Genomic DNA, 27,456 nt, shown 5'->3' with positions numbered 1-27,456 from the left:
AAAACAATAATAGTTTTATTTGGCTCCCCATCTGGTGGGTTATTGGGGTAGTTTTCCTGTATCGACTACTTTGGTTAATTTCTTTCGGGATCTTTTATGTGTCTTTGGCCACCCGGCAGGTGTCTGGTGGCTGGATGGCCTCGGCTGGCCTCTCCCTCCTGTCTGTTGACTGCTGGAGCACCCTGGTACTCAAGTGGTCCCTTATCCTTCAGCAAATTAGTTCAGATTCTTTATCATTTACACAGCAGCCTCAGGGTTGCAAGTATATCAAGAGAGAGCAAACCCCAGAGCTGAAGCATTCTTCACACCTCTGCTTGCATCATGTTTGCTGATGCCTCCTTGGCCAGAGCAAGTGACAAGGCCAGTCCAGAGAGACTGCAGGAAGACTCATTCCCTAAGGGCACGGGTAGAGGTTGGGGAGTAACGTGTGGCCATGTTTGCATCTACCCCAACCCCCTCTCATAATCTGGACTGTTTTTAGGGGAGTCCAATATAAATGTTAACAGGGACCTGTACAATTGCACATTCCCTGCGCTCATTGAAGACTGGCGTCAAGCCTTCCACCGTGGCTCCCAGGGGCAGACAGAGCGTTTCTTCCCATTTGGATTTGTCCAGGTATGTGTTGAGAGGAAGCAGGTTTTGGGTATTGAGGTGGGGGTGTTCTGTGGAGGTCTCTTTCCTGGAATCTATATTCCTTTTTTTGCCCTCATAGTCTGCTGGTCAAGAACTAACTGTAAGACTTAATTCATCTCAGTTCACTGATGGGACAATTACATCTTCAAAAAAAGTTAATAAGTAATATTTCTTTTATTTAACATTATTTTTTTAATGTTCATTTATTTTGAGAGGGACAGAGCACAAGTAGGGGAAGGGCAGGGAGAGAGGGAGACACAGAATCTGAAGCAGGCTCCAGGCTTCTAGCTATCAGCACAGAGCTGGACACAGGGCTTGAACTCATGAAACATGAGATCATGACCTGAGTGAAAGTTGGACGCTTAACCAACTAAGCCACCTAGGCGCCCCAGTAATATTTCTTATTAAAAAACAAATACATACATGTTCATTAAAGATATTTAAAAGATAAGCAAAAAAAAAGCTAAAACATTTCCAATTGCACAATCCAGAATCTGTTCATGTATTCTCGCAGGAGGATCCATACCATAATACTGTACCATATCTTGCTGCTTCTCTCTCTCTCTCTTTTTAATGTTAATTTATTTTAAAAGAGATAAAAAGGAAGTAGGGGAGGGTCAGAAGAGAGAGGGACAGAGAATCCCAAGCAGGCTGCATGCTATCAGCGCAGAGCCCCATGTGGGGCTCAAACATATGAACTGTGAGATCATGACCTGAGCCGAAATCAAGAGTCGGGCGCTTAACCCACTGAGCCACCCAGGCGCCCCTTGCTTCTTCTCTTCATAGGTATTGTGAACATTTTTTCATGCCAATAAATATATTTTTAAGTTTATTTATTTATTTTGAGAGAGGGAGAGAGAGAGAGAGGGAGAGCATGCAGGGAGGGGCAGAGAGAGAGAGGGAGAGAGAGAATCCCAAGCAGGCTCTGCTGTGTCGGCACGAAGCCCGATGTGGGGCTCAAACCCACAAACCATGAGATCACCACCTGATCCAAAACCAAGAGTTGGGTGCTCAACCGACTGAGCCACCCAGACGCCCCTCATGCCAATGAATATTAATCTTGAGCACAATTTATAATGATTGCAGAATACTTTGAAATATGGTTGTATTGCAGTTTATTTAACTAGTTCTCAAGAAATGGACCCTTCGGTTGCTTTAAACATGTTGCTTTTGTAAGCAGTGGTGCGTTGATTGTCCTTGTAGCTAAATCACTGCATGCGTGCTTAATTCTTTCCATAAGATAAATTCCCAGAAATGAAATTGCTACATTAAATTGAACATTAATTTGAACGTGTCCTCAGGTTTCTCTGTAGAAATTTATGAATTTGTGTTCAGTGTGTACTCTTAGCAGCTATGTGTGTACTTGGCTGTGCCCTCCCTAACTTGGTGCTGTCCTTTCCAGCCCCTGTAGTGAGCCTTGGTCTCTCACTCCCGGCCCACTGCCCCTGCTCTTTGCCTGGAGCACCCTTTCTCTCCTGCACTCTCCTGACCAACTTCGTCCTTTAGCTCTCAGCCTGGACATCAGTTAGGAAGCCTTCTGTGACTGTCCAGCATCTGGGGTGCACCACCTCCTTTCCCCCGATGGGTAATTTCTTAGCACCCTCTCCTTCCCCCATTTTCCTTGCATGTCAGTCGCACACGGCATCATGTTTTCCTGCGTCACACTTGTATCTCGGGACCTAACTGGTCAGCAGTTATTAAATATGGTCTAACACATAAGTGAAAAAATATATCAAGAGAAATCACACTTTTAATTAGTGGCAACTAGACACAAGGATTCTGCTCTCGTCCTCGCCTAAAAGGAATGAACGTATTTAACCAAGCTGATGATGGCTTTGCCTTACCTGTTCACATGCCTCCTCCAAGACCTGCACTCTTTAGCAGGGTGGTAAGTGGCGACTCTTCTGAAATACAGGAAATGAAACAAGTAAGGTGTTAGAAAAGCGGGGCCCAGCTCACAACATACTAATGGAACGGGCTTTCAGATTTGAATTGGACACATGCTTCCAGATGTCTGCCTCTGCATGTCCCGCAGATACCTTCTGCTCACCGTCCTCACGTGTCTTCTACCTTGTCTCATTGCACCACGCCTTTTCTTGGATGAAGACTTTTATGGACCTCCTTTCCACTTATACTGACTTTACAACCGTTTTCTTTCTTCCTTCTTACCTTTGTTTTGACTTCGAAACCAGATTATTCTACTCATTATTGTCAAAATAGCCAGCCCTGTCAGCAGATCTGTATTTCTGGTGGTGGAAACTACATCTGGACTTCTGAGGTTCTTTTTCATCTTTGCCGTGTAGATGGTGATTTGAATGGGACTCCAGCCAATTCAGACCGTGTGTTGTATGCTTCTTATATGCCGTGGACTGTGTGAGGTGCTAGAGATACAGTGCGAATCAGAGAGACCTGGTCATTGCCCTTAGGCCTTACTGTTTGGCAGGGGCTTTAACTGATCACCATCGACAAAAATATGTTGGTTACTTGTGGGAAACTGGGAGCACAAACATATACCTTTGAAGAGAAATACCACATATGGCAAAATAATGGTTCAGCGCATGGATCTGCAGCTAGTCTGCGTGGATTCACATCTCAGCCCTGACGCTCCTTCGGCTCTGTGATTTTGAGCCAGATATTAAATAGGGAGAGTATTATTTTAAGTATTGAATGAGCTAACTCATGTAAAGCCTGGCACATGCCAGATAAGGTTCATCCGTGAGAGAAGTCAGAAAATCTGGCGGGGGGGGGGGGAGACAGTTGGTCTGCAAGGAAAGATGAATTGGCTTTGTAGAGGTGTTGAATTTGAAATGATGGTTGCAATAACTAAAGCACGGTTAGAGACGCAGGGCTCAAGCTCAGCAGAATGCCCCGGGCCGGACACACGTATCTGAGAGTTGTTAGTAGTGAGGTGACCGGAAGCATGGGAGGGAAAGAAGACCAGGAGGCTAGGGAGTCCTGAGGAGATGCTTTTGTACAGCGGGTGTGGAGCAACGGGAGTGAAGTGCAAAGTACATACAGTATGCTATTGTAAAGTCTTCTGAATGGGGCCCCTTTTTTATTCTTTGGCTATTATATGCCTTCATTAGCGGTGGTGTTTCTACTAATCGCTGTGGGAGACTGAACGGCACCCTAGCGGATCTCAGAGTAGGGAAAACAAGAATTTCATCTGGGTATGGAGTATGCTGGTGCCTCCATGTGGCCACTGTGTCATAGTGCAAGCGAGTCAAGTGCACCTGTCAGGTGCAAGTGCGTGGTGAAACTGGAGAATTGCTGCAGGAATTCTCCACAAACGGCCATGTGGAGACCACTTCCTTGGCTTGCGCGGCTGTGTAAGCATCTCTCGGTGTTGGGCCTCAGCCTCGTACTTACCCTAGACTCTTTCTGGTGGCTCTGCTGCTGTGATCCTCCTCATGGCACTGGCTGCCGAGCATGATTCCACTTTCGGTCTGTTGGGTGTTATGTGGGAAGAAGCAGTGTTGCTCACTGGGTCTTCTCGTGAAATTCGATTGTGAAGCTTCAGCACCTTTTATCATTTCATATGTGAAAGCAGATTTGCCGAGAGATAAGAGAACTAGAAATGTCCCCTTAGTTCCAGATCACATCCCTTCTGCTGCCGTTGCAACCTCACCAGTGTTTTCCTGATGATTTTCTAGTCTTTCTGGAACAGGTCAAGAAGCAGAAAACTTCCTGTTTTCAAGCCTTCATTTGGCCACGTTTGTCTGGGATGATCTCAGGTATTTGCTGGCCATGGGAGTGAGAAGGCTGTGGGGAGCACTCTCTTCATCATGTAGCTTCCCTGATGGGGACAGAAGATTTCAAACGGGGCCCAAAGACAGTGGTTGCTCGCCCAGGATGTTTGCCAGCTTGTGGTTTGACTTATGTTAGATCATGGTTTGTAAAAGAGGGATAATAGGTTGATGCCTCTCATTGCCTGGACTGTGGCTAAGAATAAGTTGCAGTCTACATCAGAGAACATGGTGATATAAATATCAGAGAATTAAGGAAGGAGGAAAGAGTGGGACCACATGCGTCATAGTAGTATTGGAGAATTTTTCTGGTAGTCTCTGTCCTTTGCAGGAGTAGGAGTCTATCAATTTTTAAAAATTAAATTTTTTTTTTTTGAGAGAGAGGGAGAGACAAAGGTAGAGGGAGAGAGAGAGAGACAGAGAGAGAGAGAGCGAGAGAGAGAGAGAAATTGAATCCTAAGCACACTCTGTGCTCAGTGCGGAGCCCAACACCAGACTCGATCCCACGACTCTGGCATCACGCCCTGAGCCAAAATCGAGAGTCGTATGCTCAATGGACTGAGCCACCCAGGCACTCCAGGAGTCTATCAATTTCAAGTTTAGATGAGAGTGTTTACTCAGTATGTTGCAGTCAGACAGCTTCTTACTACCTTTACTGCTCCTGCACTAGTGTAAGGCGCCATCATCTCTTCCTTGAAATATTGCCTCCTTACTGATCTTCCTGCTTCTACCTTTCCACCCCCTTTAGGATATTCTCAACATTTCAGTTAAAGTGATCCTTTGAAATGCACGCCATATCGGAAGGCTCCAGTGGTTCCTCCATATGAGTGAAGTCAACAAAGTGATGTGTGATCTGCCCCTACTTTTCTTTGCCTTGCTCACTCCACTTCAGCTATGCCGCTGCCTTACTGTCTTTAAGCACACTAGGCTTACTCTGCCCTAGAGTCTGCCATTTTCCTTTCCTTCTGCCTGGAAAGTTTTTTCACAAGTATATTAGTTTTCTGTTGTAGCATAAAAAATCACTGCGTGTTTAGCCGCTTAAAATAATGTTACATACATTTATTATCTTACGGTTTTCTGGGTGAGGAGTCAGGGCACGCATGGCTTAGCTGAGTCCTCTGCTTGGGGCTGCAGTGAAGGTGTCGGACAGAGCTGGGGTCTCATCTGAGGCTTGGGTTTTCTTCCAAGCTCAGGTGGCTATTGGTAGAATTCATTTCCTTGAAGCCATAGAACTCATGGCAGCTGACTTCTTGAAGGCCAGTAGGAGTCTCTGACTTACGTACCCCATTTTAAAGGCTTATCTGAGTTGGGCTCTCCACATACTCTTCTTTTGGTTTCTTTGAAGTCAGCTGATAGAGGACTTTACCTACATCTGCAGAATCCCAAGCAGATAATTAGGTGTTACAGATTCTGAAGGATGGATACTGTCTTTTCCCTGTATTCCACCCCGTATCCAAGGTGATTGCCTGCTTCTGTCAGTTTGTCTTTTAGGTTATCTTATTCCTGCCCATCCCATTCCTACTGCTATCCTAGGTCAGGCCTTTCTCTTATGTGTCTAGAATGTTCTAGTAGCTTCTGAACCAATCAGTCTGTCTGTTTTCGGGCTCTTCACAGGATCATTTGCATGATCACTAGATTAATCCTTTGAAATAGTCCTTTTATCATGCCAATAATTTCAGTGGCTCTCTAATTTCTTTTTTTTTTAAATGTTTATTTTTGACAGAGAGAGAGAGAGAGAGAGCAAGCATGAGTGGGGGAGGGGCAGAGAGAGAGGGAGACACGGAATCTGAAGCAGACTCCGGGCTCCATGCTGTCAGCACAGAGCCTGACACGGGACTTGAACTCACGGACCGTGAGGTCATGACCTGAGCCGAAGTCGGACGCTAAACCGACTGAGCCACCCAGGCACCCCGGCTCTCTAATTTCTGAATTGAGGTGAAATTCACATAATGTAAAATTAACCATTTTAAAGTATTCAGTTCAGCAGCATTTAGTACATTCACAGTGTCCTCCAGCTGTCACTCTACAGTGATTCCCTGTTGCTTATAGGTAAAATATGAATTCTATCCAAACTCTTGCCTCACTATCTTTCCAACGTTGTCTTTCCTCCATAAACCCTCAAGTTCAGCTCAGTTACTCTCTCTTGCTCTCAAAATTGCCCTTTTACTTCCTACCTTTTTACATTATAAGATTCTAACATGTCCTGTTTGTAGTGGTTGCTTATATTTTCTGGGCCCATCCATTTTTTCTTTTCTTTTCTTTTCTTTTCTTTTCTTTTCTTTTCTTTTCTTTTCTTTCTTTTCTTTTTTCTTTCTTTCTCTCTTTTTCTTTTCTTTTTCTTTTTTTACATATTTGGAGGTCGTGTTTTCTTATAATAATAAACTTTGTTCTTATGCAGAGTACTTGCTGTCTTTGGCTCCAATATAACATTCAATCCATGCTATTTTATACTATTGTTTATTAACTTCTCTTTAAAGCATTTTTAAAAATGTTTATTTATTTTTAGAGAGACAGAGTGTGTGTGAGTAGGGGAGAGGCAGAGAGAGGGAGAGTGAGAAAATCCCAAGCAGACTCTGTGCTGTCAGCATAGAGCCCGATGCAGGGCTCCATCCCATGAACTGTGAGACCATGACCTGAGCCAAAATCAAGAGTCGATGCTCAACTGACTGAGCCACCCAGGCACTCCTTGTTTATTAACATTTCTTATGTCTAGGTCTGTTCCACCAACACAGCTGTGAAGTACTTGTGCTGGTTAGCTACTGCTGTGTAACAGATCTCCTCAAAACTCCATGGCTTAAGATAACTATTATTATAGCTCACATGTGTGGATAGCTGGGGTTTGGTTGATCTTGGCTGAGCTCCACTGAACTCTTTCATATCTCTGTGGGTCAGTGGCAGGGATGGGGCCGAGTGGGGTGGGGGCTCTGCTTTCTCCTGGGCATGGTTGGCATGGGTCAGAAGAGGCAGCTCTGTTCCACAGCTCTCCTCCTTCTCCAGAGAGCCATGGGCTAGCCTAGGCATGTCCTTGTCATGGTGACAGCAGAAATGTGAAGGAGCCAATGGGACCACTCAGGTCTCTTGGGCCCTAGGCTAAGAACTGACACACCATAACTTTTGTTTCAATCTGTTGACCAAAGCGAACCATATGACTGAGCTCAGAAAGTGGTAGGGAAATACACTTTGTTTTTTTTTTAAGTTTATTTATTTTGAGAGACAGAGCAAGCAGGGGAGGGGCAGAGAGAGAGGGAGAGAGAGAAAATCCCAAGCAGGCTCTCTACTGTCAGCATGGAGCCCGAAGTGGTGCTTAAACTCACGAACCGTGAACTCTTGACCTGAGCTGAAATCGAGAGTCAGATGCTTAACCGACTGAGCCAGTCAGGTGCCCCTATACTCGTTTTCTTAGTGGGAGAAACCACAAAACCATATGGAAAGAGGCTGTGGATATAGGAAAATGTGAAGAATTGGGGTCTTTGATGCAGTTTACCACATGTTCTCAGCAGATTCCTCTCTGCTTCCCTACAGCACTTGACCATGTTAAATACAGATGTATCAGTTACCTGTTGCTTTGTAACAAACTTCCCCCAAACTTAGTGGTTGTAAAACATCAGCCATTGTATTTGCTCATGATGCTCATGATTCCATGCGTCAGCCAGGCAGAGCTCAACTGGGATGGTTCATCTCCGCTCTAGGAGATGCCAGCCGGTCTTGCTCATGTGGCTTTAATTTGAACTGGAGCCTCTAGCGTTCACATGACTGGGCTCTTGGTTGGGACTGCTGGGACAATAACCCCTTTCTCCCCTAAGGGTCTTGCTGTTTCCAGGGTCCCCTTCTCCATGTAATTTCTCCAGCAGGGTAGCTGGACTCTTTTTACATGGCCATCTCCAAGTTCCAAGAGAATGAAACTAGAAGCCAAGGGCCATTGAGGCAATGACTCAGAAGCTGCACATCACTTCCCCTGCATCCTGTTGGTCAGAGAAAATCACAGGCTTCTCCCAGATTCAGTAAGAGGAGAAATAGATTCCACCTCTTGATGAGAGCAGGGCACAGATACGCTGTGTGGGGTGAGGGGAATTGAGCCACAACAGTAAGACACTCAGTAAATACTTGTTGAATGGGTATTTGAACAGATTAATGAAGCAGAAGCAGAGTCTATATATGAAAAAAAGACTCTGGTGTAGGATTCTGATGCAGTAAAATTCTGATGCAACATTCTCTACTTTCCAGTTATCTTCATATTTGTCTGCAACCTCAGATGATAAATTTCCCCAGATCCGTTGGCATCAAACAGCAGACTTTGGCTATGTCCCCAACGTGAGGATGCCCAACACTTTCATGGCAGTAGCAATGGATCTCTGTGATAGGACGTCCCCTTATGGCAGGTACGGGTGCTTCTTGGGCTTTGCTTGAACAATAATCTATGTTCTTTGTGGCCTTCATTCTGATGTTCACTTGTGAGGGGCAGAGAGTGGGTGTTATGAGGATTGGACCTTCGGAGCCTTATCAATCATTTACACTGGGGATGTGCTGCAGTAACTCAACATCTCAGCGCCCTGATGAGACAACATTTTACTTCCTGTTCACAATACATGTCCAAAGAAGGTCAACAGAGAGGCTTTGCTCGTTATAGTCATTCACAGATCTAGAGTGATGGAGGTTCCAGGTTGATCTGGGCTCCCGGTCACCTTAAAGTCTCACACTGGCAATGAAAGTAACACATGTTACTTCTACTCACGTTGCATTGGCTCAGAGCAGGCAATATGGCCATGCCTGGCTTCAGCGAGAGCAGGCACGGAATTCTTCCGTCAACTCAGAGGAGGAATAAAGGGATATCTGTGAACGGCTCCAATGACTACCACACGCTAGCTGTGGGATACAAGGGGATTTGAAATATGAAATGGGGCCCACACAGTGTCTGGTTTATAGTGGGAACTTGAACGAATATTTATTTTTGGACAAATGAATATTTATTGATTGTCCTATCTGAACCTGGAGGGTTTTATTCATTGAACATGTGAACACCTAATTCAGATGAAACGCAGGACTGCCAGTGGTTGGAGTAAGTTTAAGTTAGCTCTCCTAGGTTAGTTCCAGTGCCTTTCCTCCGTCACTCAGGGACCTGTATTCCTTCCTTCCAAGTCATCTGCTATTTCAAGGTTTCTAACCCATAGGATGCCTGGAGCCCCATTATGGCTACCGTTCACCGTGTCTCTTAAGCTGACGAGCCATTGACCTGTTAGATTCAGTCAACTTTGTTCTTACCTTCCTAAAGGGTGCTTTGTATAATCCTTCCCCCCCCCCCCCGTTTTTAAATGTGGCTATTGTTCAGTGAAAACCCAAAGTTCTCTGCCTGTTCTTTATCCGGTAGCATCCACCCTCGAGATAAACAGACTGTGGCCTACAGGCTGCACCTGGGGGCCCGGGCTGTGGCCTATGGTGAGAAACTGATCTTTCAAGGACCGCTGCCTGAGAAGATGGAACTCCTGGCTGACAGGGGGCTGCTAAACCTCACATATTCACAGCAAATCCAGGTGAAGAAGCAGGACAAAATATTTGAGGTGAGAATAGCCAGAACTTAATAGGGGTTCATCCTGGGTTGGGAGTCAGGATTTCTCCACACTGAGGCCCATCATCTCTTTAATTGTAACATTTCTGTTGAAGGGGATCTTGGTTTTTGGCGGGGCTGAGTTTATCTCAGAAGGGTGACTAAGTAGCTATTAATTCTGTAACTTAGGGGCAATTTTGATAGGACAATCAAGGGAAGGAAAATGAATCTACATTAAAATATTCCTTTTGTTTTTTCGCTCCCAGAGCATCCATCTTTGCTCTGGCAAGGGCCTGCAGCTTTATTTGTAGGTTACCTTTGGAAGATTCCTTATTCCAGAGTGTTTCCCTCATCTTGGGTGTCTTTTTATGTCACACTATCGCAAATTCTGATAGTCTTTTGAGTTTAGTGTTTCCTTTGAGAGGCTTAGCTTGGGAATTTGTAGCTCATTGTAAATTAATGTAATGAAACTACTTTCTTCTAGCGCGTAGCGAGGATCATTCCACTGTGGAACTAGGGCTAATAACTAAAGAGCTTATGTAGTCTTTCTTCCCTAGTTGGGGGTGGGGGTGAGGCATTCCTATTGGAACATGCAAATGAGCTTCTTTGGGAACCAGGAGGCCATTAGGCTGGCTGGGGAGGTTGCTGTATGAAAAGAGGGCACTGGAGGGAATGAAAGAATATTAAAGACAGACTTTAATTACACAGGTTTATCCTTGCTCCTCCTCTAGAGTCCTAACTACAACATTCACAGGCCTCAGGGCAGCGCTTGCCCCACTGAGCTTCTTTGGACACTGGGTTTTAGGTAGTTCTAGCTCCCCAGACGTCTGCGTTCTGACTTCAGTTCTCCCATGGCAGAACGGCCTGTCACCTGGACCCAGAATCAGTGGGGAGCAGGACAGAATTTAACCTGGGGTACTGAAAACTTCATGTCCCCTTCTTTGGATTGCTTTCTGGTTTGAGAAAGGCTCTCTGTCCAAGGTTCCTTTGTGCCCCTTGTTCGTCCCCCGGCCCCTTCGGGAGTGCTGGAGTTGTAGCAGCCGCTGGACTGCCCCGCTCCCTCACTTCCTGCCTGCTATGCCATCTGGTCGGAAGGCTCACAGCAAGGAGGTTCAGGGGAGCCCTCTCTAAATGCTCTATGTGATTATGTTTCCTTGTCTCCCTCAGTAATTTAATATTTTTTTAAAAATTGATTTATTTCATCACAGGAACATTCATTATCGCACCAACCTGGGTTCGGGTTTGTTCTGGTTATTGTAGGAAATGGATCCTGGGCCAAGAGTGGCTCCTTCTGTCCCTTGTGGTCTCTTGGAGTATCCTCACTGACCTAACCGTTCCTATTTTTCTGATTCTCTTACTAGATCTCATGTTGCAGTGACCGTCAGTGCAAGTGGCTCCCGGCTCCCATGGGCCCTTTCTCAGCCCAGACCCTGGCCCTGAACGTCAGTTCTTGTCGCGGCACTCCGGCTGCTGTTCGCTATGCCTGGACCACGTGGCCTTGTGAATATAAGCGGTGCCCCCTGTACCACCCCAGCAGCACCCTGCCGGCTCCTCCCTTCATCGCTTTCATGACGGACCAGATCCCTGGAGATCTCAGCAAGCTTGCTGAATGATTTAGCGGCCTTGCGATCATTGCCTTGGACATAAGTGTGGGTCCTCTCGATGTGGGCATTTAGCTGTGGAAGTGATGACAGCTATAGCTTTTAAAGGCAACTAATAGAAAAGCCGCACTGGACAGCTCCCAGCTAGCACATGGCTGTGTCCGTGTTCTGAATAGGCGATGAGCAGTGCTGGCAGGCTAATGAGATGCTTGCCTCTTGTCCCCTAGTCAGCCTAGGTGTCTTGCCGGACTAATTCCCAGCTACAAATGGAACTTCAGTGTCCTTCATTTCCCTGTGGAGAGTGCAGTGTCTAACACTTTTGTCTACTTATATCCAGAACTGTGGAAACTCATGGCTGGAAAGGATTTGAAGGCCATGTGGGCCAGCTCCTATTTATGTCTTCTTTACAAAATCTGGTAAGTGGTTACTGAATCTCTGTATAAAGTTTCTCAACTTCCCAACAGTTTTTTCTTATGTGGAGATGAACTCTTTCTAGGCCTGTTTGTGTTCTGTCTTAAGCCAAAGCCAGTTCTTTTCCTTTCAGTCTAAGAACGATAACGTGAATGTTTGAAACCAACAGGAACTGTGTGTGTGCATCTGGGGAGGTGCTGCTTTAAGGAATGAGGAGAAAGGGTGAGGTGGCGGCAGCCCAGGAAGGCACTCAGGCAGTCAGTGACGGGTGGGGGAAACACGGGCTCAGGAAAACATGGCAGTAGAGGTCACGGACAGGCAAACAGGTTAAATACAAATCTCAGGCTTTCTAAGGTAAGAGGTTTACCTCTAAAAAGGATAACCCAGATGGAAGAAAAAAGAGGCTGAAAATAAAGCTACACAATAAGCATTTAGAAAAATAATCCAGATGGGACAAATGTGAAAGTGGGCTTCTGTGACTGTTAAGAATCCTAATGCAAAAAGAAAAAAAACAAAAAACGTAGCACTACTGCTTATGGGTTGATTAAAAACAGCTAATGGCACTTGGTAATTTTGTCCTCTATTAGAATTTGGAAATAAAAGTATAATCATTAGTGACGTGTAAACATTTATAGCCCACCAAAACTGGGTTAGGAACAGTAAATGTGCTTTGAAGCATGAGGAAGGAGGAAGATTTATTTGAGTAGCTTCCACTCCCTTAATGGGAAAAATAAGAACTAAAGTAATAAGCACCTGACCCCAAGGGGTCCTGGTGTAGCGCTGAACAGCAGGAATAGCTGTCAGTGTCAGGATTTATTTTAGTAAGAAAACAAAACAACTATGCAGTATACAAAGAACTTTGGCTCCTCTGAGGACTTCCTAGTGTACAATTAACTCCTAACACCCATACTTTGACCTCATATGCCTCTGGCCTAAGGGGATCCAGGGACCCGGGAACAGAGACTCCTGAGAAATAAATCTCCGGGTCCACCCCTCCCCTGTGCCAACACACATTCACTCCTGGGCTGTTCTAACTTGTAGGCAGCTGGACACGGTCAGGAACCCCATACCCAGGCTCCTTTCCTAGTGCACACAGTGGGAGATACTAGGTTTAGGTAGTGGATATACTAATGAAAAGTCACGTGAAACTTTAAAATTTTTTTTAATGTTCATTTATTTTTGAGAGACAGAGACAGCGCGAGCAGGGGAGAGGCAGAGAGAGGGGGAGACACAGAATCTGAAGCAGGCTCCAGGCTCTGAGCTGTCAGCACAGAGCCTGATGTGGGGCTCGAACTCACGAACTGCGAGATCATGACCTGAGCCGAAGTCGGACACCAGACCAACTAAGCCACTCAGCACCCTGTGAAACTTTATTTTTAATGGCTGAATGCTTTTAAACATTCTGTGGAAACTCAGTTAATTTCCCAAGTGAAAATAACTTTTTAGTATTTGTAAAATGAAATTTATAACTATTGTAGATTTGGACACAAACAAAAAGAATAAACAAGTAAAAATCACCCTAAAATCCACCATTTGGCAAAAAACATTTAATGTTTTGGTAAACATTCAGTTGATTTGCTTGGGTTATATTTTATACACTACATGTCATACTATTTTGTAATCTGTTTTTGGCTTATTCTAGTAAAATAATTTTCCTATGTAAATTGAATATAGTGTTTTAGTTTGTGGGAGCCCCATACTTTATTTAACCAATTTTTCCATTAGTGGACACAGATTTTTTTTTCCAATTTTTCCCTGTTAAAACGAATACAGTGATGAATGTTACATGCAAACATCATACTGTACTTTCTTCCTTAGGATCCTTTTTTTTTTTTTAGTGTTTTATTATTTATTTTTGAGGCAGAGAGAGAGCATGAACGGGGGAGGGTCAGAGAGAGAGGGAGACACAGAATCCGAAGCAGGCTCCAGGCTCCGAGCTGTCAGCACAGAGCCCGACGCGGGGCTCAAACTCACGGACCGCGAGATCATGACCTGAGCCGAAGTCGGCCGCTCAACCGACTGAGCCACCCAGGCGCCCCTCTTCCTTAGTATCCTTAATGTGAAATAACAATTTTAAGGATTAAACATGCTTAAAAGTTTGATACCTGCAGCTTAACTCTCCTGAAGGGTCCAACAGTTTACATTCGCACCAGGGCACAGTGCCGTTTACGTTCTCCCATTGACACTGGATACTGTCAGATTTCACTCTCTTAACCAACAGATGAAAAGACGTTTTAAGTATACTGGGGTGGAGGGAGGCTCGTGGTTTTTTTTTTTTTTTTTTAAAGGATTTTTTTTTAACGTTTATTTATTTTTGAGACAGAGACAGAGCATGAATGGGGGAGGGGCAGAGAGAGAGGGAGACACAGAATCGGAAGCAGGCTCCAGGCTCTGAGCCATCAGCCCAGAGCCCGACATGGGGCTCAAACTCACGGACCGTGAGATCGTGACCTGAGCAGAAGTGGGACGCTCAACCGACTGAGCCATCCAGGCGCCCCGAAGCTCAAGTTTTTAAAAAGGATGATCTGTAGTAAAACATTTTACCTTTATTCCATGTACTCCCTTCATGTGTGTACATGTGATTTTTATATAAATACATATATACATTCTACAGTTGAAACCCAAATTTCAATTTTTGACATGTGATGCATTCTATTAAGTTATAATTGTTTTATTTAATTTTAACAGGTGTAGGTCTTACCTCCCTAAGTTTAGGAACAACTGATGGGTTGAGATCTGTACTTTGAAAATTACTCTTCTAGGAAAGCTACAAAGTAAATACTCTTATTAAAGCAAGCAGCGCAATAACTTAAAAAAATCTTAAATAATCTTTCTTAAAATGAGGTTCTCTTGTATGTGTTTTACTCAGAATGTAATACAATGGAAAGATATTTGCTCTATGGTAAAAGCAGCATATATCATTTCTGTAGGAGTGCACATATGTCCAGCCAACGTGTGCAGTGAAGAAAGAAAAACGTTAAAGCATGAACAGCTTTGAGTAATCCCCCTTTTACCCCAGGTTTGGTGTTATCCTAATTTTATTTTTTTGTACTGTAAAAGCTGCACAAACTTATAGAGACCAGAGTTAAGAGCCATACAATTACTAGCAGTTAACTTTCGTTTCTGATACTTCTGCTGCCCATCTGTTCCTAGGAAACAAACCCCTTCGTGTTGTCCCTGGTCAGCAGCTACGGACTGCAGCACAGTGACAACTGACACTCCTTCCTCGTTCTCCTCCTTCTGGGGTCCTTCTGTTGCTTCCTTCCAGCTGTCCCTGTCCCTGGTTGGACGGACAGCAGGGCCTCCCACGCGGTACTGCTGGGGTCCAGATGGGGTGATGCGGTAAACCTGTACCTTAGTGCCACGGGCAGGGTCCAACACATTCGGTTGCACAAAATACAGAGTCAAGTTATTACAGAGCTAGTGAAGTGACTGGGTGAGCCTGTTAGGGAGGGTGGGAGCCCCTGCCCTCCCGGCATGTTGTATCTGTGCCATCATGTGGATTCAACGTATTGAGCTACAAGCACATTCTCGGGTAAGGAATGGCAAAGAGCCGGTAGGAAGGATTACAGAGGACTTTTTGTTTCCCTTGAAGGATATGAAGTGTGAAGAAAAAGATGAACAGCGTGCCTTGGGCCAGCCTCTCTGGCTTGGGGAGAAGCAGACTGGACTGTGATCGTCCAGACATGGAAATGAAGCAGCTGCTGGGGTAGCAGGGGCTGGGCCTTCATTCCTGGAGCTAGGATCAGAATCCAGGTGGAAGACTGGGACTCCTCCCACGTCTCCCTCCTGAGTCTGCAGCCTGTTCTCATTCCGGCTTATAGAACACTTAGGTTTGCTCTACCACTTCGGGCAGAGCTAAGCAAAAAAAAAAAAAAAAATCCTGATCACAATGAGATGAAAATAAGCAGATTTGTAAAGAGAAATTTATTGCTAAAAATAAAGCAGCTGCAGTTTTTCCAAGGGAACACTGTCACCACAGGAACCTCTGTAACAAAATGTGTATCTCCTTCGTTCCTGAACTGCTGCCTTCTTCCATATTCTAAGTTTTACTTTAAGCTAAATGATGTGGCATCTGACCCCTTCCTGATCAATCTGAAGACTGAGTTGGGCTACACTGGGACAGAGACTTCAGGTGCTGTAGGTGAGTGTCTACCAGGGGTTCATGCGTCAGGAACATGGGTTGGTAAGAAGACACGAAGGCCGTGGGCTGAAGCTCTGGAAGGTCCAAGGATCCTGGAGAAGAAAATTCCTTCAGTTCCATTGCTGCCTGGGAGTCTCAGGGGACTGATCCCACGCGTGAATGTCCTTTCAGTACCTAACACTCTTGCCCCTGTCAGCCTAATTTTGCCCTTGCTTGGTAAGATAGGACAGAAATTGACTTTTACGACAAAGAAAACCGTGGCCAAAATAGATTAAGTGTTTTGTCTAGGGTTATATAGTATACAGACAAAAAGTGAGGATTTTAATTCTATGGTTTCTAGTCCAGAGCTGTGCCTATGTGACCCAACGCCAGATCCCCTGAGAGCTCCACCCATCTGTGGGAAGGGAACCCACCCAACACAGGCAGGACCAAGGCCATCATCTGCTCCCCTTCACTTCACATGAAATTCTTGTCCTGAGCAGTCAACTTTCCCCTGCAGTTCCGCTTGGGTCTGTTTTAGGTGGGAAAACGAGAAAGCCTGGTTTCTCTGTGGGCCCTGCCTCACTGTGACGACAGCCGCTCCCTGTCACCCCTGCAAGTGCTGCTGGAGAGCCCCGCAGGGCGGCCCATCCTCATACTTGGGAGTCTCCGTGGTCCCGGCAGCGTAAGTTTCTATCGCTTACTGCCCAGCTCTCTGGAGTACTCCGCTACCCATGAGGAGCAGACAGCAGTCTAAAAATAGTCAATTTTCAAACCGGGAAGGGAAAACTAAGCTACCTTGCAGAATGGGATCAGTACGATCTTCATCAAAGGCCTGTCTCTGAAAGGCTTCAAAGCTTATACTTGCATCATCCTCTGGCGGTCCCTGGGGCGGCTGCCCATCTCCAGGTTTCCATATATCAAACTTCACCCACTGGTAACTGCAGGATCAAAGGGCATCGTTATCAAGAGCTGTCTGTTAGCCACAATAACCCATTCTTACTTCCAAAGAGATCAGGTATGTTTTTTCTGTAGATCTTTCCCATATGTATCTAAGAATCACATTAACGAAAACACTAAGAGAAGATAGGCACATTCAGTGACACGTCATCCTGCAGGATTTCCCAACCCTTTTGCTGTCATGGTACACACAGAAAATGACAATTCTAGTACAGTGGGGTACTGCCTTCTGCCACTTGTCCAGAGGGCTAGGAGGACCAATACTGAGGCACACGAAGGAGCAAGCCTGCTTTGAAGACAGAAGCAGAACACAGCGTAACAACGAGCAAAGCAGTAACTTACTTGATACATTTTCGAGCTCCTGGACAACTCTGGATCAGGTTGTGAATAGTTGGGTGAGAAAACCCAAAAAAGTCAGCTCCAGATGGAAGCAGGTTGGGCATTAGTTTCCCCCTAAATAGGAGAGGGAAGATGGTAGTTTCAAAGTTTAGAGGGAGATGAGAATGGCTTTAGGAATGGAATGTGGGTATGAATGCAGAGAACAAACTTTCTTGACTTGGATACTCTGGAGAAATCCATTGGATTTCTGGTAAAAAATCTAAAGGATGCAGGATAGCTTTCTATAAAATTAGGGATCTCCATACATTAAAAGCAAGGAAAGTCTCACTGTACCACAAGTGACCTATTTAGACAGTCTTCAAGCTTCAACTTACATAGTAATACTTATGGTCTTGAGCAGCTCTGCATGACAGGCATCTGCAGAAGAGGTGACAATGGCATTCTGGGGGTCATCTTCGGGAACAATTTCAAACTGAGAAAGATAAAGGAGCAATGAGATCAACTTTGAAAGAGGGAATAGTAGAGAGAAAGCCACACTACTTCTATAACTATTTCTTCACTCTAGCACTTGAAGCTGATGTATATATTAGAAGGTGGGTCCAATTTCCTAGAGTGCCGTTACAAATTCAAACAAATCGAAGAAAACACCGAAAGTCCTTTAACTGTTTCAGTTCTAAACACCTTGTGACTGCTCTCCACATGTCCACACTTAATTTGTTACACACCTTTCCTATCTACTTACTTACATCTATAAGTACAAATACAAATGGTACTTTAAAAATACATGAACAATAGGGGGCGCCTGGGTGGCTCAGTCAGTTAAGCATCCAACTTTAGCTCAGGTTATGATCTCATGGTCCGTGGGTTTGAGCCCCGCATCAGGCCCTGTGCTGACAGCTCAGAACCTGGAGCCTGCTTAAGATTCTGTGTCTCCCTCTCTCTCTGCCCCTTCCCTGCTCATGCTTTCTCTCTCTCAAAAATGAATAAAAAATTTTTAGCAAAATTAAAAGAAAAAATAACATGAACAATATACAAATTATGGAAAGAGCTTAAACGTTCATCAACTGATGAATGGATAAAGATGCAGTTTATATATAAAATGGAATACTACTTGACCATGAGAAACAATGCAATCCTGCCATTTGCAGCAATGTGGATGGAACTGGAAAGTATTATGCTGAGTGAAATAAGCCAGTAGAGAAAGACAGATATCATGTTTTCACTCGTATGTAGATTTGAGAAAATTAACAGAAGTCCAAAGAGGAAGGGAAGGGGGGAAAATAGTTACAAACAGAGAGGAGGGAGGCAAACCATAAGAGACTCTTAAATACAGAGAACGAACTGAGGGTTGATGTGGGGGGGAGGGGGGAGAGGGGAAAATGGGTGATGGGCACTGAGGAGGGCACTTGTTGGGATGAGCACTGGGTGTTGTATATAAGCAATGAACCACGGGAATCTACCCCCAAAACCAAGAACACACTTTATACACTGTATGTTAGTCATTTTGATAGTAAATTATATTTAAAAAATAAATAAACAAAACTACATGAGATCAAATAATTTAATCTTATATTTACTTTGTAATATCTAGGAGGAATAAGGCCATTCTGACTCCAAGCCCCATTTTTTAAATTGCAAAATATCTTGACTATATACATAAAAAATAACCCTCAACTTGAAATTCTACTAATACTGAAGAATTTTTGCCAAGAAAGTATTTTTGTAATAAATACTATCTAGCCAACTTAATTCCTTGACCAGTTTTCTCTAAGTTCAATGAATTTTTGCATAGAAAATACTTAGCCAATTAAATTCCCTGACTAGTGTTCTTTTCATAAAGTTCAGTTAAACAGTATCCATTTTTCCAAAGAAGACCTAAGATGGCCAACAGACGCAAGAAAAGATGCTCAACATCACTCATCATCAGGGAAATACAAATCAAAACTACAGTGAGCTATCACCTCACATCTGTAAGAATGGCCAAATCTAACAACACAGGAAACAACAGGTGTTGGTGAGGATGTGGAGAAAGGGAAACCTTAACACTGCTGGTGGGAATGCAAACTGATGCAGCCACTCTGGAAAACGGTATGGAGGTTCCTCAAAAAATTAAAACTAGAACTACCCTACAACCCAGCAATTGCACTACTAGGTATTTATCCAAAGGATACAAAAATACTGATTTGAAGAGGCACGTGCACCCCGATGCTTCTGGAAAGAGCCAAATGTCATCCATTGGCTGATGAATGGATAAAGAAGATGTGGTAGATACACACCGTGGAATACTACTCAGCCATCGAAAGAATGAAATCTTGCCATTTGCCAACACGGAGCTACAGTGTATTTTGCTAAGCGAAGTAAGTCCATCAGAGAAAGACAAATACCATATGATTTCACTAATGTGTGGAATTTAAGAAACAAAACAGATGAACATAGGGGAAAGAAAAAGAGAGGCAAACCATAAAACAGACTCTTAATTCTAGAAAATGGAGGGTTGCTAGAGGGAACATGGGTGGGAGATGGGTTAAATGCAGGATGGGTATTTAGGAGGGCACTTGTGATGAGCACCGGGTGTTATATGCATGTGATGGAATCACTAAATTCTACTCCTGAAACCACTACTACACTGTGTGTTAGCTAACTAGAATTTAAATAAAAACTTAAAAACCAAAACAGTATCCCGTTTTTCAATGTTTACCTTAATAAAATTATCCCAAACAGGATTTACTTATTTTCTGTATACTTTCAAAGAATAATGTGATTAATCATTTTTTAGAATCCAAAATATACTTTACTGAGTATGGCTTCTCCTGCTGTTAGTTTTCTTCTGCAGTTATTACTTCAATTTTGCTGTATCAAATTTTAGAGCTCTTTTATTTTTGTCAATAATAATTATCTTGTAGTTTTAGTCAGTGGTTTTGTTTGTTCAACTAATGACATATGTTGCAAATTTAAGATACTGAGGGTTTATATTTATTTCTCAGCTAATTTATGGAAAAAGCTGTGAGCAATTATCTTCAAATATTCCAGGACTGCTCTCTTTTTGGTACTGGTCATGTCAATTCCAATCTTTTTTTTTTTTAATTTAGTTTGAAAGAGAGATAGACAGTGAGTGGGGGAGGGGCAGACAGAGAGGGAGACAGAGAATCCCAAGCAGGCTCACTGTCAGCACAGAGCCTGATCTCACAAACCATGAGATCATGACTTGAGCTGAAATCAAGGGTCAGTCCCATGCTTAACTGAGTTCCCCAGGCACCCCAAATTCCAATCTTTTATACTGTGTGCACACTATTCTATTTTGCACAAAGAGCAATTAAAAGGCCAAAATCTTGTATTTTGGTCTCACAGAGCTTTCCCTGTTAGTATGTGTAACTGTACTTCATTCTTTTAACTGCTACATAATATGATGTAAGGTGGATAAATCTTAATTTTTAACCATTCTCCTCCTGATGGGCATTTCAGCGATTTCTAATTTCTTGCCATTACAAACAATACCATAATGTAGACTGTTACATGTAACTCTTTTGTTCACATTTGCACATCTCTCTAGGAAATACTTCAACACCTAGCAGTATCCTGGGTCAAAGGATACACATACCAAACTTGTTGATATTGCCAAGTTGCCTTCCAAAAGACTGCAAGTTTTCACTCAGGCTAATGCTTACTTGTTTTCCTACACTCTGGCCAACACTCAATATTATCAATCTCTCTGCTGTCTGCCTATGAGCAAAATCGTTTTATCTCCATTTTTCTAATTGCTAATGAGGTCCGTTCTTACCAACCATCTGCACAGTTTCAACTGATACCTGTTGTATTTGATTGCTTTTTGTATTTGACCAGAGGAACACTTTATCTGGATATTAATCCACTGCTACATACTTTGTTCCTTTTTTTTGCTTGAGTTTTAACTTGGATTATGTATCTTTTGTTGTTCATTAAGTCTTTAACAGTCCAATCTATTCTCCTTCATAGTGTCCACATTTCATGCCTCACTCAAAAAAAGCTTTCACCTCACTCTAAGATTACAAAAATATTCTTCCATATTTTAAGATATAGTATGAAACATTCTATAAAGCTAAAGAAATTAAAGTTCATATTAGCATTTATAGACAAAGAGATGAAAAAGAACTGTCTACATACTTTTAGTATATACTAGAGATAACACTTGATGTTAGTTGGAAAAAAATTAAGGCTCACAATATACCTGAAAATAATGTCCAGAAGGATTAATCAGCTAAAAAACAAAGCAAAGCAAAACACCTAAAACCCACACAAACTCTTCTTTTCACAAATATTTTAGCAATTTGTCCTCAAGGAAATTAAGAACCAGTTTGTCAATATCCATGACAATTCTATTAGAATTTTTATTAGATTTGTACTGAATTTATAAATTTGTTATAAATAAATATGGTATACTACTACCATAGGAGTCTGTTACAGTACTTTATTTTTACTTTATTATTACTTTTTTAATTTTTTTTTTGGGAGAGAGACAGAGCATGAGCAGAGGAGGGGCAGAGAGAGAGGGAAGCACAGAATCCGAAGCAGGCTCCAGGCTCTGAGCTGTCAGCACAGAGCCCGACATGGGGCTCGAACCCACGAACCCTCAGACTGTGATCTGAGCCAAAGTCAGATGCTGGACTGACTGAGCTGCTCAGGCGCCCCCTGTTACAGTACTTTGTAAACAGAACTCCTGCATGGCCAGGTCATCTGAACACTCAGATGAATCTAACAGCACTCTAACCAGGCGAGGAGCGATGCAATATTATCCACATGTGGCAGCAGGCTCTCAGCTTCTGCTTAGAGGTTCCCTTCCCTGTGTCTACTTCCTTCCACCCAACTTTCTAGTGATCTGTAACATCAGACAGAGAAGTCTGGAACTTTGAAACTGGTTTATTTTTTTCCCAATGACCAGAGGTGACGGGTGGGGAAAATGAACTCCCTTGCATCACAGCAGCGAGAAGGATGAACAAAAGTATTTGATAAGACTAAGGTTCAGGGCGCCTGGGTGGCTCAGTTGGTTGAGCGTCCAACTTCGGCTCAGGTCCTGATCTCATGGTTAATGAGTTCAAGGCCTGCGTTGGGCTCTGTGCTGACAACTCAGAGCCTGAAGCCTGTTTCGGATTCTGTGTCTCCCTCTTTCTCTGCCCCTCCCCGCTCACACTCTGTCTCTTTGCCTCAGAAATAAATAAACGTTAAAAAAAATGGTTTTAAAAAGACTAAGGTTCACATCTCCCAGGTCCTTAAGAGTGTATGCGACCAGAAACCAATATGCAGTTTCTTTGCTACCTTCATTTTTGTCCTACTTGAAATGGCAGAATATCAAATTAATCTTTCTTGTATATAGGCCTGCACTTCACAAATAAGCATGCTTGCTCAGCCTCCCACAGTCACCATAGCAACAGTACAAGTAGCAGGGTTCAAAGGGAAGGGCCTCAGTAAGAGAGTCGGACAGATATGGACTCAAATCCCAGCTCAAGCACTTATTAACAAAGGTTTGACTTGGGGCCAATCGCTTTTCTGCATCTTGGCATTACCCAAATGGTTATTATACAGCATGTACTGGGAGTGTCAAAACGGGTGATATCTAGTAAGTGGCTGTCACAGAGAAGGGTCTCAAAAAACCAAACCAAACCAAACCAAACCCAGTAGCTGTGAATCGAGTGGGTACCTGGGGTTGCGTGCCACCATCCTTGATCTGACAGGTATACAGACACTTCTGGTCTGGGCACTTCATGCTGGCATATATCCGAGTACTGCAGTAGCCAACAGGGTAGATGGCACTCTCATCATGGAAGCCAGGTCGGTCGGTGATGATCTATAAAAAAGATTCCCCCACTCTGCGACTGAGGTCACTGGAGAATTCAGAAGTCCAGTGTGCCGTGGTAGCCTTTAAAACCACTCTGGGGCCGCAAAGAGTGACTCGAATCACAGAGAGAAAGTGTGTCAGCTGCGCAGCAGACAAAACTGACCTGGTTTCCTAGGGACTGGAGATTTTCTGGGGTTGGTCTGGATCAGCAAGGGGCTGCTGCTGATGGGAACAGGGAGGGAAGGCTCAACCCCATTCCCATATTTCTGATTCTCCTCTCTATATATCGCTGGTCTCACTCACCTCCCCCAGGCTATATACTGTTAGACCCCCCAGTCCGATGGGGAACACAGGCCGTCCTGAGGGATCCAGGGCAATGGGCTGAACCAGCTTGCGAGCACCTCCCTCCATTTTCTTTTTCTTGGATGTTTTCTTCAGAACTGAAACGCAAATCTGGGGTCACCCACTTTTAGCCCCTCCCAATGCTGAGGGGAAGGGAAAAATTTACACGTGAATGCTAAGAACAATATGCCAATCCTGGTTCTGTACACTCGCTGAATGGGCACATGGGACTTTTTCCCCAAAGCCCGGAGTATCTTTTTAACCCACCCACCTGGCAATGGCTAATTTTAGTATCAATGCTGAGGACCTAAAAGCCTTGCAGTTTTTAAGGCCTCTTCATTTATCAGATCAGAAATTTCCAAAGCCATCCGTGTGCTCAAAAGGCCACCTAGCCCATTTCCCTGCCTCTAGGAACCACTGAACTGAAGGCAACCCAGAGAGTTGGGGGTGTGGGAGAAGGGGGAGGCCTTAGCCTGCTCCCTTCCATTTAACCAGGTCTGACTAGAATTCCTCCACCCAATGTGGCTCTAATACACTTTCTTTCCAAGGGCTATTAGGGCAGCTAAGGGACCAAATGAGGGTTTAAGTATATCTGTGGCCGTGTGTGTCTACCAGTTAGTACCAGGTCTTTGTCATTAGTCGTGGAGCCACCGGGACAACTATCATCTCCCCAAGGTACCTTCCAGTTTGTTGTTCTCTTTGCCTTTTTCTTTTTTCTCCTTCTTGGGTTTCTTCCCAAACGGTTCCTCAGCCCCAGCGCTGGGCCCCGAGATGGGCCCAGCTCCCTGTATGGCTCCCACAGAGCCGGCCACGCCGTAAGTTAGGGGCACACTGGAGCTGTGGGAAGGTGCTGCGGCCTGTACCTCGCTTTCAGTTAGAGCCTGAAGCTGGAGGAGCTTCTTTAGCAAATACCTGAGGTTGGGAAGGAAAGGGAGCAGAGGTATGAACTTCTATTTTATCTCAATTCAGTATTTGACTTAAGTAGTGGAAAAGCCAGAATTATATAAAGATTATTACACTCATAAAAGTAAGGTTCTTCTTGGACCCAGGGAATAAGAGGCTCCAGAGGACACTTCCTCAAGAAGCCAAAGATAAGGACTGTGGTTTATCTCTCTGGCATCTGGAGGGTTCCTCTACCCTGATGTTGAAAGGTATTATGCTTCTGAAGGGAACGTAGGTATGAATTATATATACCCACTGTGCTTTGCATAGAATATAGTACATACTGAATAAATATCTGTGGAATGAGAGGTAGTTTCTTTTATCCCTTGTCTTTTGTAACTGGGCAGTTGTAAGAAGATAGCTTATGAGATGTGGCAAGAGGGCCGTGTCAGAAAGGTGAATAGAGGTGCTGTCTCGTCACCACGGTCCAACACGACTTGGGTAAATGGAACCAAAACCGGAGGTTGTGAGTTTCTCTGCATTGATCAGAGCCAGTGGGCTGTGTAATACATAAAAATTCCACTGGAGAAAAATCCCCAGAGCAGTAACACCGTATCAATCACTGAAAATGGGATTCTGAACACAACACGAAGGCAGCTCACCGTCTTTCTTCTTTTGCTTTAAGAAATTTTTCCTCAAGACGAGCAATTTCATCACAAATAGCAGCATTTTCCTTTAAGAAAAAATTTTTGGATATAATCACATATAGAGAATAAAAGATCAAAGTATTACGCTGGGAAGAGAAGTTATGTTTCAAACCAAGAAGTCTGTGTTGCTGGGTGAGAGGAACAAGTTAATCTACCCTGCAGACCAACTATTAAGAAAACCTATAGGTAAAGGTAGAGTCAAATTCCATTATGGGCAAGGTCATTACATAATTTATTGAAACTGGGGCACCTCAGAGTGAAAAAGGGGTGCTATTAATTATTATTCCGGAATAGTATGGTAGACTAGGACTGCCCTAGGCAAACCAAGATGTATGATCACCCTAGTTAGGGTAGACTTTGGCAGAGAAAAGGGCGTCCTGCTGAAGTCCATATAGCCTTCAATTTAAACCTTACAAATATGAGAAATGTCCATTCCCAAGTGCCTTGACTCTCGGGGAGATAACAAAACCAAGCTTTGCTAACCCCAAAACACCCATGCAATATGAACCTTAAAAGGACAACTGGACAAAATAAAATCAACTCTGGTATGCAAAATTCTTAAAACTTCATAATCTACTTATGTGTATTCAAGTATCATCTGACTCTCTGACTCAAGCTATTTCCCAAGCATCAGTTGTAAAGGAAATATTCTCATCTGGACCTTCCTCAAGTGAGAGCTCAAAATTTGAATGTTCAAAGCGATATCCCTTTTCTTCACAAAGCCTATTTCAAGTACTTGAATGGAATCAACATCCTAAGAACATAGACTTTAGGGACATCCGACATGTAGAGCATAAAAGAAAATGAGCGCTCAATTAAGTATCAAGTCCTCTTAATTCTACTTTTTTCATGTCTCTCCAGTGCACACAGCCAGTGCTAAATAAATGCTTTTGGAATGAATGTTCTAATTTCCAAACCTTTCCTTATGCTTCTAAAAAAGCGGAGATATGTGCAAACTTGTGGTAGAAAGAAGAGTTTAAGGTGGTGATTCAGACACGGAGGCACATTTGAAAAGTGAGGACTCCATTCCCTATTTCCCAGCACTGAGGCAAGCTTGAGCAAGCCAGAATGCCAGAACACAAAGTTGTGGCTGGCAGGTCAGTTCACTTATTCAATGAATTCAGTGCCTCTACAATAAAAGAACAGCAGAAATATTTGAGAGACTAGAGAGGTTAGAAGGGGGCGGGGGTGGGGGGAATTATTGAAAGTTTTGTGAGCCTGTTTAGGGCAGAGGTCTGTTATGCGGATTTGGGGTGCTTGGGAAATAAGGCTGTGTGGTCGAAGTATTGAAGACACTAGGACCAGGAATCAGGGCTGGGACACAGCGCCCTTGCACAAGTCATCTCTTGGGGTTTCGGTGATGCCATTTTTAAAAACAGTGCCTCACTCTAGGGTTCTCTTGAGAATCAAACGCCTTTCCAAGAGTTTCGTGGTAAGAACGATGACTGAAACCGACTGGCACATCTTCCAGATGTCAAGCACTTTACTTTCCTCGATTAAATCTTCACGACTCTGAAAGGCAGTTAGCTCTCTTCAGGAAACGAAGAGTACAGAAATTAGCTAATGTGCCCAAGGACACAAGGCTAACGAGAAGTAACGTGTACTGCAAAAGCTAACACTACTGATTCGGCCACTCTGGGAGGGGAACGGTGTGGGGAAAGATTTCGCGAATTAGGAGTGTCGAGGCGGAGAAGGGCCGAGCGACACTCTGACTCACAAACACGGTGGCTTTGGCCGCTTTGCGCAGCCGCAGGTACTTGAGCCGGTACTTCTCGTTCTGGCTCTTCTTCGGGAGCTTTTTCATCCTGGCCTTGCTGGACTGCAGCGGGGCCCGCGGCGAGGAGGCCGGGCCGCCCAGCAGGCTCATCGTCCGGCCCCGCTACGGGGCCTCCAGGGCGCGGCCGGCATCGGCTCCCAGGCCGAGGGGCGCCGGCTTCGTCTCGTCTGGGTTGCCGGAAGCCGGCTTCTTAGGAATCTACCCCTCCAGAACTTTCCCAAGGCGAAAGGCCGGGCCAGAAGTCCGGCAACCGACCTCGGCCACCGGGCCTCCCAGCACTTCCGCGTCTGCCTCGGAAGTAAGCCCCGCCCGGAAGTTACGTAACGGCACCGGCCACGAGTAACTTCCGGGGCCGTGAGCCTGGGGAGGTCTGGGATGTGCAGTTCTGCGGTCTGGAGCAGGGAGGGCCGGGTGCAGGCGACCGAAGAGCCGACTCGGTGTCTCGCTGCTGTGTCCTTAGCTGAGGAGTATTACTGTGCAGCTAACGGCTAAAAGCCCCGAAATCTTGCCGGCGCGAATCTCCCACACGCTCCCCCAGCCCACCTCATTTCAGCTCGTTTTCCACACTCCCTAACGGGTCTTCC

The 27,456-nt window shown here is 44.3% G+C and overlaps 2 protein-coding genes across 2 annotated transcripts in view; one reads left to right on the top strand and one right to left on the bottom strand.

Annotated features, from left to right (window-relative positions):
* Positions 1 to 11,985, top strand: part of SIAE (sialic acid acetylesterase) — a 38,812-nt gene extending 26,827 nt beyond the window's left edge. The window contains exons 7-10 of the mRNA XM_042904768.1: positions 482 to 615; positions 8,604 to 8,758; positions 9,745 to 9,934; positions 11,283 to 11,985. Coding sequence (XP_042760702.1) covers positions 482 to 615; positions 8,604 to 8,758; positions 9,745 to 9,934; positions 11,283 to 11,534 — 731 coding nt within the window. The 3' untranslated portion in view covers positions 11,535 to 11,985. The remainder of the gene's footprint in view (positions 1 to 481; positions 616 to 8,603; positions 8,759 to 9,744; positions 9,935 to 11,282) is intronic.
* Positions 11,986 to 15,841: 3,856 nt separating this feature from the next.
* On the bottom strand, positions 15,842 to 27,172 carry TBRG1 (transforming growth factor beta regulator 1). The gene is made up of 9 exons (XM_042904769.1): positions 26,813 to 27,172; positions 25,051 to 25,121; positions 24,186 to 24,418; positions 23,468 to 23,604; positions 23,027 to 23,173; positions 17,730 to 17,827; positions 17,359 to 17,469; positions 16,855 to 16,997; positions 15,842 to 16,169 (listed from the first exon to the last, which is right to left on the bottom strand). Exons 1-9 carry the CDS (start codon positions 26,960 to 26,962, stop codon positions 16,024 to 16,026), a joined length of 1,236 nt encoding a protein of 411 aa, XP_042760703.1. The 5' UTR covers positions 26,963 to 27,172; the 3' UTR covers positions 15,842 to 16,023.
* Between the last annotated feature and the right edge of the window lie 284 nt (positions 27,173 to 27,456).

Source organism: Panthera leo, chromosome D1 (genome assembly GCF_018350215.1).
Source record: "Panthera leo isolate Ple1 chromosome D1, P.leo_Ple1_pat1.1, whole genome shotgun sequence".
Taxonomy (NCBI): Eukaryota; Metazoa; Chordata; class Mammalia; order Carnivora; family Felidae; genus Panthera; species Panthera leo.
The sequence above is the reverse complement of the archived record's forward strand: the minus strand, read 5'-3'. Positions and strand labels throughout refer to the sequence as shown.